The sequence below is a fragment of the Pipra filicauda genome, unplaced genomic scaffold (genome assembly GCF_003945595.2).
Source record: "Pipra filicauda isolate LSUMZ 115617 unplaced genomic scaffold, ASM394559v2 scaffold56_size3634133_pilon, whole genome shotgun sequence".
In the NCBI taxonomy this organism is placed as follows: domain Eukaryota; kingdom Metazoa; phylum Chordata; class Aves; order Passeriformes; family Pipridae; genus Pipra; species Pipra filicauda.
Window position 1 is genome coordinate 187950 of NW_024104720.1, and position 19027 is coordinate 206976.

A 19027-nucleotide genomic window follows, 5' to 3' on the forward strand; every position below is an offset into this window, starting at 1 on the left:
CAAAACATATTCCTTTTCTTCAAGATCCTTCTCTTTTCTGGGACATAGAAGCATCTTTGCTGCCTCCACTTCAAAAATCTTGTATGAAAAGTAGTATTTTAATGTGCAGCATGAATTGAAGATTTGTATTTTTCCATATCACTTTTGATTTTTCCTTATCAAAGTGTGATTATATGAGGAGTCATATTAATAATCTGATTTCTTAACTTTTGTGATTCCTTATTAACAGCTCACATAGGAATGTGATTTTATAGTCCAAAATGAGTTTCTTTAGCATAGAGACAGAGCAAGAAAGTAAGGTATTGCAAGTGAGATTGCACAAGAACTGTTTCAATTACTAATCCACATAAGTATCCATATATGTATACTGTATCCAGGTGAAAAAAAAAGGAACACTGACTAGGTTATATGTTCTTTTGTGCCATTATTCAAGCAGTTAGTGAAATTAGGAGCCAGAGTAATTGTGCAACCTGTAACAGATCTCTTTCATATATGACATAATTTCTCAGAAGTCGGTAGAACCTCATCAGTCAAAAGAGCTTCACCCAATTTGTTAAATTTTTCTGTAGTTATTCTTTGTAGGGCATAGATAATTCCAAGTAATAGAAAAGTGGTTTTCATTATGAGTTCTTTCTTTTGCAAAGAAAGCAACTCTAGAGCTAGTCTCCTAATGCTACTTTTCAGCTGCTTTAGGTGAAAAAGCACTAGTGTTGTAATCTTGTTTAAAAAAAATAATTTTTAAGTGCTGTATTCTTCTTATTTTAATAAAGAAGTTTATTTAGAACTAGTTTGTCCTTCACATCCAGAAAAGCATTGAATTACACTATGATTTACGACTTTCATTGTGGCATGATAGAGTTTGGGGATAATGCTTATTTTTGTTCTGTTTCTATTGTTTACAGGGAAGAACTGCCTTGCACTGGCTCTGTAACAATGGCTACCTTGATGCTATAAAGTTGCTGCTAGGTTTTGATGCCTTTCCTAACCATATGGAGAACAGCGAGGAGAGGTATTGCTTGTCTCAAGGTGTTATTTTGTAATTTAGCAGAAGTGCTACCTACGATTTAAATGTTGTGTTCAGATATTGCAAGAGAATCCTAATCTTGCATCTAAAAGGAGTCCTGTAATCTTGCACTTCAGTGTCAGCTGCTTTTCTAATGTGAAATTTCTCTCCTTTAACTAAGACATTGCAACTTCAGCTATTTATACTTTTGAACCTTGAACTTAGAGATTTCTGCAAGTATGTACTCACTCTAGTTTTGTTTGATATATTGAAGATCTTTCTCATTTATATGAAGTTCATAATAGGTATGTACAGACAAAGGATGAAAAGGCATTTCTGCTGCTGTTGGAGTAGACTGGAATTTTTCTTTTCTATTTGGTAGGAATTCAGTGAGAAGAAAGAAAATGGGAGAAATGTAATGTTATGTTTTAAAATAGTGATTACAAAGTACCTGGTGGCTAACTGTATTCTAAAGGCCTAGTTTAAAAAAAAAAGTCTCCTATAATCATAAAGAGACAGCACATTTGCATCTCTTTTCTTTGTCTTTCATTGACATATAAATAATAGTTTTTTAAAAGTGATTTGGGTTGTGGAGTTCAAATTAGTCACCTGACCGTGAAGATAATTACTATTAGCAGAAATATATAATGCCTTTTTTTAGAGTAGATGACCTCCTCATAATTATAAATAAAACTATGAACAGTATGCCATATAAATTTGAATATTTCAACATTTTAAATAACTTAAGGAGTTTGAAACCCCATATTTCAGTGCTAAATTTAATACTTCCATACTTATCCCAGTTTTTAGTTGCTTTCTTCTCCCATCATTTCTCTTTTATTCTCTACTCTAAAACACTCAGATTTCTCTTCCCTTCTTGTTCTTATTTTTTATTGAGAAACAGAAATGAAAGTATAGCTAGTTCCTAATTAAGTAGTGCCAGTGCTCTCTTTAATAATTTTTTAATAGAAAATTAAATAAACATTTGTAATTAAATTACTCCTAAAAAGTAAGATTAAAAACCACTATTTTGCCAGAAAGGAGGCTGCTGTTATCTTTACTCTGTAGAAATATACTAATGATGCTCAAATGTCACGAAAAGACCTTAGCTGTGGTTTACCACATTCAGATAGTTATTTTTGTTTTCCTTCTGGCATTTATATATGTTCGTATGTATAAACCTAGATTACTCAAAATATAACTAGCAGTATTCCAAATCTCTGCCATTGAACACTAGTTCATGTGCAGAATAAAAGAGATCCCCAGTATTTCTAGATGAATCAATCTTTAAATATAATTCTGCTAAAGTATATATAGTATATCAAAATTGCACAGTTGTATCTTGATACATATCTACAAATCTGGTTTTACTGTTGAGGGATTGGAAGTTTGGAAAGTAGAAAAATCAAGTTGAGTGTTATAAGAGAGAGTAAAAATAACCTCAGGGATATGGTTCATCTGTTATTGGATGGAATTGTTTTTTAATCAGTAACAATTTCACCAAACAGTAATTTTTTCCCCAATATATCTATAATCAGAAGCTTCCCGTCTTTACTTTCTTAGAGCCCAATATGAGATACCAGTTAAAAATTCAAACATAATGGTTCAAGCTAATTAGATTAGTAAAAGATGAAGCTGAGATTGCATCTAGGATTTTAAACTGCCCATTTGCTTGCCAGATATGTGATCAAGTGCTGGTCTGGAGGGTGCTGGGTTTGTTGTTCTTCGCAAATTTAATTTGTAACTCAATTTACCATCCTGGGTGCATCATGTGATGCAAGGCTAGCTGCTGTTTGACCACCTTTATGCTAAAATTCCTTATAACAGCTGATGGCTGATGTCTTCTTCATGTGTTTTCCTGTGAAGCCAGCTGGATTTGAAAGCTATCTGTTTTAGACAAAATCGGTGGAAAAGAAAATTTATAACAGGCTTTGAACTGACACTACAGAGAAGTGTATGTAAACAGCCTTGAATGGGTAGTGTCCAGTCATACAAATCCCTATTCAGATTTGATTTGAGTGATTTTTTTACTTTCAAAGGTAGCTCTAATGGAGTTATAGAATCTATGTTTAAAAATATGGGTCCTCATGACTGGGACCTGAATACATTGTCTTGGTAGACACATGGTAGTAGCATAAAGTTTGCTTTAGTGTCTTTTTTGTCTTTAAAATATTCAAAATTACGTATACTTTAAAAATGTATTTTACTGGAATTATGTTCTTTCTGAAGTTCCCATTTCTGGGTTATCAAAAATCTGTATCTCTTTAAATGCTACCAGCAACACACCTTGACATACAAATTTTCATGTTATGTCATTGTCTTTATTCCTGCAGACACTTCAGTTCAGATACTGTTAATCCTTCCATCAAATCATTGCTGTGTGGCAAGTCCAATTGTGCTTTCTGTCTGTTTTTCTTTGCTTACCAGCACTGCGTCCTAGCAAGTTACCATCAAGAAGAGCCCTAATTTTCACAATCACATGCATTGACACTGGTTATTTGATAGTCTTATGTTATATGGTCTTGATTATGGTCTGTGATTTTTGGTCACTAAATGTCTCTGCCTAATGTTTCAGTGTTGGTGAGGGAGATATGTAAATTTGGATCCTGCGTTGACAACGGGAAATTTGGGAATTATTTTTAAAAGGGCTTAGGTGGCTTTAAAACCCAAAGAATTTAATATTTTTAACATCTGTGTCTATTTGGAAACAGACTTTAATCTTCCTAGTACTTTAAAAAAGGATATTATCCCTTGATATTGATCTAAACCTGCTGCTTGGTCAGTCATACTGTCCTCAGTTGTTGTTATAGAAGCTAAGACATATTTGACAGTAAGTCTCCAGAACTTAAATTCATATGGAAATAGCACAAAAATGTTTTAACTTACTTTTTTCTTTAGATTTCTATATGAAAACCTCAATAACACCTTTTAAAGGTCACTTGACTAAAGCAGTTAATTCTGTGGATGGGGTTTTGGGAGATTTTGACCAAACACTTCATGTAGTCTGGTCCCTCCCACATTTCCATATGAGGAGAATAAAATAAGTCTTAAACATAATCACAGTGTGTAGAATCAATAGGATAGGAAAACAATACTTAAAAATTAATAAAACAGTGTACTGAAAGCAGTGTTTAATCTCTCTTCATAGTAGAACTTGCCTTAATATGAAATGAGGGTGAAATAAATGCACATTATAGTTAGAATCAGTAATAATTGTTGTGATTTGTTTGGATTTTTTTAGGTATACTCCACTTGATTATGCCTTGCTTGGGGAACACCATGAAGTGATTCAGTTCATGTTAGAGCATGGGGCTCTGTCTATAGCTGCCATTCAGGATATTGCTGCTTTCAAAATCCAGGCTGTCTACAAAGGATACAAAGTTAGAAAGGCTTTTCAAGAGAGGAAGAATCTCCTAATGAAACATGAACAGCTGAGAAAAGATGCTGCTGCCAAGTAAGTCTGAGACTTGAAATCTTCTCCAGCAAATGGACATTTGTCATAAGTTTGTATTCATCAATGTATGATTTTATTTGTTATTCATCATCATTTCTTGTTCTTCTTGGTAAAATTCGTGAAACCAAAGGAAGCTTATAACTCCCATATACCTATAGATAGACGGAATTTATTTTCCATATAATCCCAATTTGAATAATGAACTTTATATGGTATACAAGAGAAAGGCAAAATACCAAAATCTGAGAAACTAGCATGTTTCCATGAATCTTTGCCTGATACTCTGTATGATGATTAAAAGGCTTGGAAAACATCACATTAATGTAATGGAAGTAATTATTGACCTATCAAGTCTTGTTATCAGTTATGAAAAGTAATGAATACATAGTTGAAGGAAAAGAAAAAACAAACGAGGGAAAGCCTGGTTTGGTAAGGCTTAACTTAATGTTTCACAGGAGAGGTTGTGCTTTTCTAGTAAACCGAAATCCTGGATTTATTTGCAATTTCAGTTTTGGCAGTATCATTCTCTGCATTTATGTTTTCTGGTCTTGAATTAGAATTCCTATGAATTGGTTATAGTGGATTATAGATAACTAACATATGCAATTCAAATAGTTATCAGCAAGATGTGTAGATTCTGACTGAGTTTCTACCCTGCTTAAAGGAGGTAAGGGTAGCAAAGTAGTGAAATTAAAAAATCAGAAGGTACGTAAATGCTTTGCTTCCTTGGCCTTTATCCTTAAGATTCATAATATGAAATAAAACAAATTAGCACCTGGTTTCTCTTGAAGAAATCTGATTCTGGGATGAAAAAAGTAACAGTCTGAAAAGATTTCTGCATGACTTTGTAGTATTATTTCTGTAAAGAGAGGTCATATGAAAAAGCCACACAACATAATTATTGCACTTAGAGGTATTTTTGCTGCATCTGTGTATCATAGACAAATTCAGCTGCACTCCATTCTATCAGATTTGGTAGTTTGATGTTCTGCATAACTGGCCAGTGTGACCTTCACTGGGTTTGATTGCTACTATACTATACTGGATAACAATTGTTATTTCCCAGTAAGAACCAAAGCTAGAAGTATCAGATAACTGATCTCTTGCTCACATCTTTAGATCCTGAAGTTGTAACATGTAGCCCTCCTACTATTTGCCTTTTCTCCTGAAGTCAGTAGAAGTCAAAACCATGCATGGAAAAGCTGCCTTTGAAAGTATACCAGATATTTTATGTATTTCTTTTTTAATGTGGAGACCTCTGTGTATTTCTGTGTGGTCACAACTGACTTTACCAAATGAGATAGTTTTATCCTTTGTGATGACAGTCAATTTTAGAAGAATCTATGACACCCCATCTAGAAGATTAAATGGAAAAGAATTGCCTCATGGAAATTTGGGAGTATTTTTGTAATAGTTTTCCTTTGTGGGTTTCTGATGTACTTTCTGAGACTTACTTAGCTCTTGTTGATTTGTTTGAAAACAATAGAATCAAAGTCTGTGTATCAAATACCATAAAAACAGAATTACAATACAACTGGAGTGTACAAGCAAATCAGGTTGTCACATCACAAATTTTATTTAATTGCAATTTTATGATCTGTAATAAACTGAAGGGGACATTATGTTGTCATCATTCTTTGTACCCATCTGTGCATTCCACAGCTGAAATTGGCCAGGGTGTTGCTGCATACAAAAAAAAATAATATCCCTACTGATGTTTAAAAATCTGCTCTCCAGATAAAAGTAGTCATTATGTGGCAATCCAGAATGATGGTGAACTCCTAGATTGAACACCACCCCCCCACACACTATTTCAGTGTATGTATTTAAAACTTGCTTTTTAATATGTTGTTTTAGAGGGTCTCATGAAGATAAATCACTTCTAAATCTGCATGATTTAATTAACCTGTTCTTTTTTTTCCTTTTTTACCCTAACTAAAAGTCAGCCAGCATCTTGTACCTGTATTATTTTCTGGTGAAGTTACATTCACTGTATTCAAAGCCTGTGAATTATTTCTATACAAACATCTTCTCCCATGTTCTCTTGTATATCAAAGAAATGGTAATTTATAAAATGCAGATTGATGCAGACAAAACCAACGTGCACACTATCATACCATTGAGCAAAGAGACATATCAGGAGACCAAATTGGGTTAGCAGGGAAGCCATGGCAGAGGTCAAATGCAAAAAGGCAGTATACAGGAGGTAGAAGTAGGGACAGACTGCAAAGGAAGAGTGTAAAAACATTGCTTTGGCATGTAGAGATGGTACCATGAACACCAGAACTCAAATGGAGTTGAGGTTTTAAAGGGATGTTGCAGGTAACAAGGTGGGTTTCTGCTTCTACATTAATAGAAGTAGTAATACATTACTACAAGGTTGAGCAAGGAATATGTGGGGCTGTTGTCAAATGGTGCATTTAGTGACAACAGGCCCAGGTGTGGCAGAAGTGCTCAATGCCACCTTCTGCTCAGTCTTCCAGAAGAAACTCTCCCAGGCCTTTTTTCTTAGAGAAGTGTTTCAAGGAGGAGGAGAACTACTAACTGTGAATGAGGATTAAGTCAGGGGTGGCTTGAGAGAACTCAGCCCAGACAAGTCCATGGGACCAGATTGGCTGCATCCAAGGGTGGAGAAAGAACTGATGGCCTCAAAAGGCCACTTTCCAACATCTTTGAAAGACCACAGAGACTAGGGAAGGTCCCCTGTGATTGGAGGAAAGCAAATGTTGTACCCAGCTTTAAAAAGGGCCAGAAGAACAATCTGTGAAACTGTATTCTGGCTAGTATCACTTTGGTCCCTGAGAAAGACAGGCACCCACTTGTCCACCTTCCCATTCAGCTTCTCAGAATGAGCTCCTGCTACCGTGTTTCTGGTTTTCATTCTGACCAGTTAGAGGAAACTGATTGAGGGTGGATGTGGATGTGAAAGGGAAATGGATGAAACTGGGTAAGAGAAAGTAACTAGTGATATTTAGGAAAAGAAGAACAGTAAGAAAATAAACAGTTCAATTACACAGTCTTCAGAAAGATTTTGAAAAGCACCAAGAGACTACAAGCAGATTATGAGGTTTTTCAAAAAATTAGTTATAAGGCCTGAATGTTGAGAAAAAAAAGGGGAGTGTAGCAACAGAGAAACTAATGAGCTCTTCAGCGACCTGAAAATTGAAAGCACGCAGGGGAAATTTGGTGTAATTACTAAAATTGAGGGTAATAAGAAATACAGTTATAAAGTTAAACAAGCTGAGGTGCAAAGTAAAAAGAACTGGCAAGGGATGTGACGTATCACAATAAACCATTGTAAACATACTCATGGTAAAAGGAAGAGTAAAGAAAGAGTTGACCCGCAAGTGATGCTAAGAAAGCTGAAGTGTTTCATGTCTTTTGGGGTTTTTTGTTTTGTTTTTTTTTTTAATTCAAAAGAATTGATATCAAACCAACTCAATTTTTGTTTGTGTCAGAATAACAAGTTTTGTGGCCATGAAGAAACTGTAGCTGTCATTCAGGCTTGCCTTAAGTTTTCATACTTTCTCATGGAAAATTTCTCGTTTCTCTCCTTTAAACTGGAAGTGTATATTGATGAGGATTTCAAGTATATCCATCATGAATCTGAATTTTCATTTAAAAAGTAAAATGTTAAATCTGAGAATAGCACCGAGTTGCAGAAGACTGTAAGCACGTTGAAGACTAAATTTGAAATCAGAACGGTGTTAAAATACATATGAGAAATGTCTGAAGAAAAAATAAATAGTCAGGGAAGGACAAATAGACTGCTCTACGCATTTGACTGCCAATCAACACAGAAATGCTGGACAGAAATTAACAGTTGTCTTATCATTTTTATTATCTTTTTAAAAGGCTGCAGTAGATCAGAAGCTGAACATGTCATGAGTCAGCAGTGTCATGCTTTTAAAAACCATCATGCTAGATTGTATAGCAGGGGGTGGCTGTTTACACAGCATGAAATACAACTCCTCTTACTCCAGATAAAGCTTCACCAGTAGTAGAATCATACCAGTTGAAATTTTTTAAGTAACTTTTCTTTTTTTTTGCAAGCATAAATTTGAAAATGCTGTCCAGGTATATGGACACGTTCTAAATTTAAAACATCATCCAATGAGTAGATAAAAAAGTAAAGTGTTCTTGACAAAATAGAAAAGGTTGAATTCACATGAGCAGGATCAAAAATTCAAAGAGTCTCTGTGTCTTCAGTAATATGTAAGGCTGAAACTGTTCCTTACCATCTGCTAAAGGTTCAGTTTTCATTCTTTCACTTTTGCAACAAAATACAAATTTATGGCCATTCTGGACAAAATTCTATTGCATTTACAGTGGAAAATATTGGCTTGCCAGCTCTGCTACCACTGTTGAGCTGTAGATGTCTAACTTTAGAGCCCAAATTTGGATCCTGCTGAGTCGTCAGAAACCTCCTGAGAATGACTGAGAGCCCTTAGGTTAGGAACTTGTCTACTTCCTTTACTTGCTCATGAAACCTAGTCTGTCAACTTAGACAACAATAAAACTTGAAAATTTTAATTTCAAATATATCCCTCATTGTAATACAAACTGAATTTCTGATAAAATAAAGCAAAACACAAGGGGAGGCTCTTTTGTATTCAGGAGTCTGTTAATCATCTAAGGTCTACTGTGACAATTAGGATGATGGTCTGTGAATAGGAAGCTTTGAAATCCCTTCCCTTTATTATTTCTTCAGTTTAATCTGAAAAGTTTTAGCACACAAACAAAACCTCTTTAAAAAAAATCCCCTTTTACTTCTCAGTTTCTGGTCCTGTGTCATTTCCATAGCACTTGGTATGTTGCTGAAGTTATTGTTTTGAGTTGATCTGCTCATCAAAGGTGTGCAGGCCACTCTGGCTTGATTGTGTATCATACAACCCATCTCACATTTCCTTTCCTTATACCCTGAATGGAGGACATTGATAATAGGCTGCTTAATTCTTGTGAAGAAAAGAAAATTACTATTCTGTGAATAGTAAGATCTGATTTATCAGCTCAAATGGCTCAGTAATGGCAGCGAGATCTATACTGTACACAAACCCAACATCCCCATATAGTCCGGTTGTGGAATGCCAATATTGTCCAAAACTAGCCCCTTTTTTTTCCGTGCCAGAGGGAATACTGAACCTCAGGCTGCTGGGAGTGTATCCTTTTAGATCAATTAGCAGCTTTTCAGGTGCAAGGTTCAATCAGCTTCTTCTGCGGAGCGTACTTGATAAGATAGCACTGACAGATAAAGTTAAGTCTTCTCCCTGGCAGCTCACTCTGCGGTGACACGCGCTGGCATTGATGCGGCTCGTGGGAACTGGGGCTGGCACGCTGCATAACTAACCTGTCATACGCCGTGCCGACAGATAATGTGGCAACAGTCTGCAAACTGTGTTGTAGCATTGGAAGCAAGTTAAAATATAGGGCAGCTACATGATACGACATTTACCGCCTGTCCATTCCAACAGGAGAAGTGTCACTTCATTTAGCAACCAGTGCTTAATTTATAAAAACAAATTCACTGGTAGGTAGGTGTGTAACATTTGCTATGTGCTACTGGGTTTATCCTGCTTGGTAGAAAAAAAGGATTTAAAAGATGAAGTTCCATGATAACCCACTTTTCAAAACAGGCTGCAAAATTTTATTCAACAGATGCATCTTTCGTTACTTTGTTCAAAATTCTATGTTATGTCTACACTATTTAAGAGAGACGTGACTTCTTTCATTTTTGAAATCCAAATGTCATAAATGTAATGGCATACTATATGCACACAAGTTTTTAATTCAGATCTCATATTTCCAATGTTTGTAATTTGTATGGCATATGTTTATGTAAAATAATTATCTACCAATGATAAATATATAGGAGCAAGTTAGTACCATTAGCTAGTTGGAAGTTTGTTTATAATTGTCTGTATTAATTATGACACAATTAAGTATGACAAAATAATTTTCAAAGAGATTATGTCTTTTGCTAAAGTTTTTTGATTTTCAAATATAGTGCATTACTTTACTACTTATTTGAAAACTTTGTTCATTCCTATTTAAAAACATAGTTATTAGTATAATAACTATTTTCAAAATCCTACTTTTAATTTTTGTATATTTATAAACCCCCCTATATTTAATTGTTTTTAACAATTGAGTGTTTTAAAATCAGTTAAAACCAGTGCAAACTGAATGGGCTGATGACTGACAAGAACTTAACCTTCATTAGGCTTTAGCTGCAAGTCCATTGTTGCTTTGGATCAACCTAAGACATTTCAGTGCAATAGGTGTCCTTTTCTCATGAAAAAGATGTTACAGTCAAGGTTTTGTTGTGGCATTGTCAGATTTTTAGAGAGGAACGTGTTTAAGTTAGATACATGCTTACAAGATTTTGTCTTTGAAATTCTTATGGTAATTCTTCTATAATTGCAGGAAACGTGAAGAGGAAAGTAAGAGAAAAGAAGCCAAGCTACAGAAAGGGGTGCAGAACGTGGAACAAAGCAAGTTTCGAGTACAACAGAGTCCTGCAAATCGAGAGAAGGCCACCAGTGTCCCCCAGTTACCCAATAAACCATCTGATACACAGAGTAAGAGACTTCTGCCCCTCAACGCTTCACAAATTCAACCAGGGAGAAATAGCAGAGGTTCACCTAAAGCTTGTCACAACAAAGGGACCTCAAAGGAGAGTTGCTTACCAGCGGAGCCTCAGAGTGAAGGTCATAAAATCAGCCAAGGTTTGTGAACTTTTTTTAGTTGTCCTGGTTATCTGTTTTGTACAAGTCTGGGGGTGTTTTATATATAGGACCTGTATGGTCTCTCTATCATTTCTTACTCTTAAGTAATTCATGCAGGATAGAATGAGATACAGATTTTTTTACTCTGTGTGAAGTAGTCAAAAACACCAGCATATACAATGTCTATAAAAATACCTAAAATATGTGAGAACAGGTTGTTGGCAGTTCTATTGGTTACACTCTTTGGAGAAAATAAGATTGAAGATATTTGACATATCTGTGGTATACTTGAAGAATGTTAATGAAGAAATGGTAACTTTTGGTTTTAAACAAGGTTAAAATAAGGATAAATTGTTCTAAGCGACATTTCTAGTACACATGGGGAGCTGTTCAGTCAACTTCGTTTTCCATGACTGAGTTCTCCTGTGATTTGTCTCTGAAGTCCTCTTGTTGAGAACACTCAAGGATATTTTTTGAGAAGTGAGAATTTAGAAATTGTACTCCGAAACATTGTGTCAAAACTCTTTCTGTTACTTTTCTTGCCCTGCTGTACTCTTTTTTTTCCTATCTGTAAATGCATCATCAGTTCATCATAATTTCTTGACCACTTCTTATTAGTTTTATGAGATACGCATCTTAATAACATTTCAGTCAGTTCTGACTTCAGCCAGTTACAGTAGCCTATAGCTCAAATATTTCAAAACTGGTAATGTTAAAGCATCTTTGTTATCATTAGAAGAAAAAATTGGAAAAGTAGTTTATTTAAGGTAAGTTGCTAGAACTCCTCAAGTGTAAAATTGCTGCTATTCCCTCTGGAAGTTCTGCTAATCAGAACAGTATAATAATCCAGAAGAAAAGAAAGTGAAGGAGCCTTTTCTACTGAATCATTTTGCCTAGATTTCTTTAGCTTGTACATGGAAATACATTGGTAAACAGAATACTTAACTATACTGTTATAGTAAAAGCAGACATATCTTAGCTTAACATACACTATGATAGCTAAGTAATGATAAATAGGTGTTAAAAATCCTAGCAAGCTTTACCAGCATGTGCATTAACTTTATATTAGTGAAAATATTCATCTGGCAAAGTAAAACACATAAGAATAATCAGAAACAGTGGTTTCCAAATGAAAAATGAATAATTGTATTGAGCATAATGAGGAAAAATTGATAAGCATGAAAAAAAGGGAAAGGAGAAATAAAGATGTGGGGAGGATTACAACAGTGAAGGGGTGAGAAGAGAAGGAGAAAGCCAAAGAAATGATAAAACAGGAACAATCAGCCTTTTCTTTTACTGACTCCACTATCCATTTTTAGTCAAAATCTACCATTGGTTATGACAATGGAAACTGCATTGCATTAGTCAGACTTCCACTGTTTCTTGGAACAAATATAATGATTTTGCACTGAAACAGTAACCTAAGGAAGTAGGTAGTAGGCAGTCCATGGGAAACATGGGATATAAATTGACTGCACAGATCAGGACTGAATTTGTGAAATTTACTGCAGAGGATTCTAGTATTAATATACTTATATTTGAAAAAATACATTAATGTTCAGTTTTCTACATTACCCTTCACAGGAAGCTAGGGAATTCAACCTAGCAACAAATGCCAGCAGCTTGGACTACTGATTGAAGGCTTCCCTGAAGTTGGATATTTCCTGATGTAGTTATGTCAGAATAATTTTTCTGTGTTGATGGTTCTACAAGTAAAATTTTAAAACCATGTAGGCTATTGCCTAAATGTTTTTCTTGCTCTTCAATATATCTTTAAAAGCAGAATATAATTTCTGCAAAAGATAGAATTTTAAATAGAAAATTCCCTGCTATTGTTGATCATCTTTCTTTACCATGAGTGTTGAACATGAAGAGAATAAAAGTCTTTACTCAAGGTTCTTCTGAAAATCTGTAACTTCTGTGTACTTCTTGCTATGGTGAGACTGGTTTACCTTCAGAGATTGTAAAGAAAGCCCCCTTTTGCCCAATCCAAACAGTGTTTGAAATAGTGCTGTGTCACTTTTAGTTATGCATTCTCCTTTCGTTATTGAAATGATGCCAGGAAAGTTGATGCAGCAAGGATCAAATCATGGAGTTCTATAATGGGTTCTCATTAGGTGTTTTAATCAATCCTCTTGTGACCAAAACTTTAATGGACTTCATTGGTCATTTTATTGGAATTAAATATAAATTTAGACCCTTTGGGCTGTGAAAAATGTGATTTAGTTGGTGGGTCTTTTCTGATCTGCTTTCCACAGATAAATCCTCCTTCCTATGTATGTTATTTCACTTGCCTTAACTGTGGTATAAAAGATAAGTTTGGGTTTTGTGCTCTGTACTTGTTATTGCTTGGTCTTCCTAAGAAAGTTTATTTCAATGTCAAAAGACAAGCTAGAATAGTGAAATCATGGAGTTTTTTCCATTATCCAGATACCCAGTTGTTCAGATGGGGAAGTTTTGCGCATACGAATGTCTTACAGTTAAGTAAGGCATGCTGCATGTGCAAACCAGAGTTCAGAATGAATCTGTTCAGTGAGCAATACTCAGTTATCCAGTCAAGAGCATCCTGTAAAGGCATTACAATGAGGGTAAATATAGCATGGTTTCACCAGGTTTTGGATGATCCAGAAGATCTTCTGTGATTCCAGTGTATCAGAGATCTCTTTCTTTACTTTTTCTCTTCCTACCTACCCTGTAACATCCTGTCTGTTTGCTACATTTCATCCTGTCTGGTCTACTTCCTCATTCTCCTCTTAAGTTTCCAAACAGAATGGAAGGTGGATGGATGATGGGAGATTTTCAGTTTTGCACTCCACTGTGGCTTCTGAGTCATCCTCACAATAGTGTTTAGAAGCAGTTATCACACAGCAGCAAGGGAGGAATGGGAAGCACTTCACAGTTTCATTCAGCATGTCAAGGGAAGTACTGAGAAGCCAAGGGCTTTGGGGGGTTCCCTGGATCAATGGGTTATCCTGTGTGTCACTGTGTGCCAGGATACAGGGTGGCTAGGGCAGGAATTTAGCAAAAAAGCTTGAAACAGTGACGGTCACTTACGGCGTTCCAGGTACCGGGAATGAGCAGCTGAGTTCATGGGGCTGCATTCCTGTGTCACATGGTAAGCTGGTTTCTTGGGAGAACACCTGTACAATCAGGTTGGTGAAGAAATAGTTTCTTCCTGTGAACTTTTTTTTAACTCCAATGTAATGTGAGTAAGAAAATAATTTGTAAAACAGTAAGCAAATAAAGAAGTTTGGGACTCTACTCTTACATGCAATCATGTCCTCTTTTGATTCCTTCTGCTTACTTTTTTTTCTCTTCATTTAAGTAAATTCTAGTGTGTCTCAAAGGCAACTGAGCAAAAAAAATTAGAGAACTAAACTATGTTTTGCTGGATCAGAGACTAAAAGTTGGCTTCAATTTCTCTGTCCAAAGATTCATCGAGGAAACATATCAAAAGCAAGTCAAGTTGTGTCCATTTCCATTGTGACAAAGCAAAAGAGGGAACAAAAGTTGAAGTGAAACATCAGGTTGCAGCTGCTACAGAACTGAATGGAGAAAAGCACAAGGAGCACACTGTTGATGCCACAGTGCCCCGGAGGAGCAGAAGGCTTACTACTTCTACTTGTAGGACTGCTAGTGTTGGGGAAAAATTAAGGGATCCAAGTCAGCCTTCATCTGGCAAGAGGGACCATTGTGAGGGAACGACTGCATTCTTCTGCGATGTCAGTTGTGCTGGTGGGGCTGTGAGAAACTCAAAACAGTGTGAAGCTTCTTCCAAAGGCAAAAGACATCGGGAGAAGTCCAGAAGTAAAGAAGTAAATGATAAGCGATGTTCACCAGCTGGTTCTAGTAGACCAGGAAGTGCCAAAACAGTATTTGTAAACAGCAGAAATGACAGCACGCATGCTGTGGAACGAACTGACAAAGTGGAAAATAATGAATTAGCAAAAAAGGCTTCCCCATTATTGTGTGCTGGGGCAGAACCTACCGGAACTGTGCCAAGAAACCCAGTACCGTGTTCTGATCCTGCTGACAGTTTAAACTTGGAAAAAACAGACGTAATTGGATCCAGGAACACAGATGATCAGTTATGTTCTGTCGCATGGCAAAGTACAAATATTGAACTAATCCCTTTAGAGATTCGAATGCAGATCATAGAAAAAGAAAGAAAAAGAAAAGAGCTATTTCGAAAGAAGAACTATGCTGCTACAGTCATACAGAGGTCATGGAGAAGGTAAGACTACTGTTTCAGTAGTTAGAGAACAGTGAGATATGCATAGATGTAAATTAAATTAAGCTTGTTGGCAACGTGCTTTATTTGGTCCTTTTGCTTACAATGTTGCTAGTGCTAAATGAGGCATTTAATAATCCTTCACCAAACAAGGGGAAGCGAATTCCAGTCACCTAGAATTACATTAGTAAGTTCATAGAAAATGCAAGGTAAGTTATGACTTTTAATAATTGGAAAAGTTATTAAACTTGTTTCAAGCGCTGATATTATAATTTCTTCCTGGAGTTCACTGCCATTGTGTTCATTAGCAAAGTTACGCATGTAAGGATACAGGGTTTTTCCTGAAAAGGTTTTTGTAACCAGACCCTTTACCACCAGTTACTGACACACAGGTACTCTGATCTGACTTTTAACTGGATAACCAAACCACAGGATGTTTGGAAGCTTTGAACATTCATTGCCAAAACTTGACGCTAGCTTCAGTACCTTGATTAAGCAGGAACAACTGCTGTACAGAAGAGGCAGACAGGAGAGAGTGAGACATCCCAGTGTTTGCTTTCCACAGCATTATCCTGCTTTCATGAATGCATGAGTTTCAACCTGAGAAATACAGTTATTGTTAAAGTACTCCTTAAAGTGCTTCTTATTATTTAATTTCTTATCAAAATAGTCAGGAAGAGCGTGGCAGCTGTAGGTGAAGCATGTAATATGTACATAATTTTTATTTCCTGTTTTTATTGAAACTTTCTTCAGTGTTTATTGGATGCAGAAAACTATAAATTGCTGATGTTTACTAATATTCTTTCCAGATCACTGACTAGTTTAACTGTTTCTTATATGCTGTAATATTTCTTAGTATTCAATTAAAGAAAAAATAACAGGCAAGTTCCTTTCAGAGCTTAATTGTCACACCCTATGGTGTAGTTCAGTAGTGATGCAAAAATTGTTCCCCCAACCAAACTGTATCAAAGGGACTACCTGTGGGATGTCTGGGAGCATATAGTGGTAGTAACATATTTTATCCTAGTCCCTGGGAAACCTGCAAGTTTCCTGCCAACAGCAGAATCAGGACTTAATGCCCAACTGCCTGCAGAATGAATGCTGATTACTGGTAGATCTCCCTTCTTCTGGGTCATGCTGGAAGCTTTGGTTCACTTGTGGAGGAATTCAGAGGGGCGGTTTCTTTGCCCTGCTGTGCCAGGAGCAGAGTACTAGCTGTCTTCCCAGCTCAGGACAGCCTCTGCATCCAACCCACTCTGCCACAGCGTGGAGCAGAAGGGAAGCACTCAGCCGCTGAAGCACCAAGGTCTCCTTTCTTTGTCACCGCAGCCTGGGCTGTTCAGCCACTCAGTGGTGTGTCCTCTGGGCCTCATCAAGCAGGGCCAGGACAAAAGATCTTTTTTTTGCCAAGTGCTATGTAGCTCTGAAAAGCTATAAAAGAGTCATGGGATTGTGCTGCCTGCTTTCAGTAGGGCTTCCAGGCTTAAAATTTCTAATTTTGCAAGGTGAAGCATTACCTGTGTTTTCTTATTGTAAAAAACACCAGGGAGTGAAGAGACTAACATTGCCAGTTGCTTGTTTGTGGAGTTTTGAGAACTGGTATCTCTCCCATTGCTTTTTCCAGTTAACTTGCAAAGGCTGAAGAAGTCTTGTCTTTCTCAGAAGGAGCTGACACTGCTATTACTAGGGAAGGGACACCAGACCAGACACCCTGTAGTCCAAGCTGGCAGTCATTACTAGGGGAAGGGATACTAGACCAAACACCCTGTAGTCCAGGCTGGCAGTCCATTTGTTCCTAAACTGAATTGTGGCCATTTAGACATTTGTGTTGGCTCAGTGAATACTTCTGTTTGCTCCAGCTCTTTTATTGATCAGTACAAGTATTTCCAAGCATAAGATTGGATTTAATGTCCAGTAATATTCCAGGTTATCTCTTCACTGTTGTTGGGATATAAGTTACACTGGCTTTTATGAGTACATGCCTATTCCACTGAAAAGTTAAAATTTTGAACACGGTATTCATATTTGAATGATTTTTTGGTGAATGAATTTTTTTGGTGAAAATTTCGACTTGTACAGTATCAACTATTTCTGCACTTCTATCATCTTTGCTCTCTGTCTGCTATTTATACATCCAGTTTTGGGATCCCCAGTACAAGAAAGACATGGACCTCTTGGGAGAAAGTCCAGAGGAGGACCACAAAAATGGTCAGAGGGATGAAACAGCTCTCCTGTGAAGACAGGCTGAGAGAATTGAGGTTGTTCAGCCTGGAGAAGAGAAGGCTCCAGGGACACCTGATTGCAGCTTTTGAATACATAAAGGGAGCTTGTAAGAAAGATGGAGAAAGACTTTTTAACTAAGACTTGTAGTGACAGGATGAGGGGCAACATTTCTAAACAAACAGAGGGAAGGATTAGATTGGACATAAGGAGGAAGTTTTTTAAGATGGGGGTGGTGAGGCACTGGAACAGCTTGCCCAGAGAGGTGGTAAATGCACCATCCCTGGAAACGTTCAAGTCAGGTTGGATGGGGCTCCAGGTTGAAGGTGTCCCTGCCCATGGCAGGAAGGGTGGACGAGGTGGTCTTTAGAAGTCCCTTACAACTCAAACCATTCTGTGGTTCTGTGATTCCATGCCATATTCCTCATGCCCACTCCAAACTGCAAAGCAAAACAGCAGCTTGTTCTCCAGAGTTTCACCACTTCTGCCAGTTGTGTCTCTCTGCTGCTTCCAAATGCTTTTTAAGCAGCTCGGTGTTGGCAATGCCCACCTTGGCCTTCTTTTTTCATGCAGATCCTGACTTCTTGTCTTATGTGTTCAAATCCTTTGGATACCAAGAGCTAAAGTAAGTCAGGAACAGGTTAGGAGAATGTATGTACAAGTGATACTACTGCTACTGGAGGCTCTGCTGTTTTCATTTAACACTGATTTAAAATCCTTAGAGAGGGGTAGGTGCATACCATAGCTTTAAGTCAAAGCAGAATGGTGTGTAGTGAGTGCTTGTGCAAATGTCCTCACAAGAATTGGGATCTAAAGCCTTGCATTAAGCTAACTTACCTGCACAGAAATCTGTATTCCATTTACACTTGGGACTATTAAAAGATTTTGGATGGATCTTTCTAAATGATCCACCTGCCCAAACAGCAACGGTGTGCTATCTCTCCAAAAAGCGCATGCACTTTACTAACACTCTGCATTTTGGAAATTGTGGGAATTAAAAATTGTTTAAATTACATTTGTTATTTAAAGAATTAATAATGAAAAATAAATACATTTGCTCTGTTTGCAAAACTCATAGGACATTAAAGAAGATCATAAGTTCTGCAAGACAGCAGGAGAGATTAGTTTGGCAGTTTTTCCATTACCATTTCATTACATCTGTGGACAGTTTACTCTTACTAGAGCTTTGATGAAGTTCATAAAGTTTGCAGCAATATCACAATGCATTTATTTCAGTGAATGTTTTGATGCAGAACTGCTCATTGGACAGTGATGCTGAGGTGAGGGCACTACATTGTTATGAAGAACTAAGCTTCTGTCCTGCCTTCTCTCTCCCAAACCCACTGGCCACAAGCTGTGCTGTCTTTTCTGCTTACACTTTCAAACTCAACTTG

The 19027-nt window shown here is 36.8% G+C and overlaps 1 protein-coding gene across 5 annotated transcripts in view; it reads left to right on the forward strand.

The window, feature by feature from the left end:
• INVS (inversin) overlaps positions 1 to 19027 on the forward strand; it is a 99951-nt gene that overhangs the window by 73244 nt on the left and 7680 nt on the right. For all 5 annotated transcript variants that reach the window (XM_039387507.1, XM_039387508.1, XM_039387509.1 and 2 more), the window contains 4 exons: positions 903 to 1009; positions 4245 to 4457; positions 10881 to 11182; positions 14615 to 15416. In XM_039387507.1, coding sequence (XP_039243441.1) covers positions 903 to 1009; positions 4245 to 4457; positions 10881 to 11182; positions 14615 to 15416 — 1424 coding nt within the window. The remainder of the gene's footprint in view (positions 1 to 902; positions 1010 to 4244; positions 4458 to 10880; positions 11183 to 14614; positions 15417 to 19027) is intronic.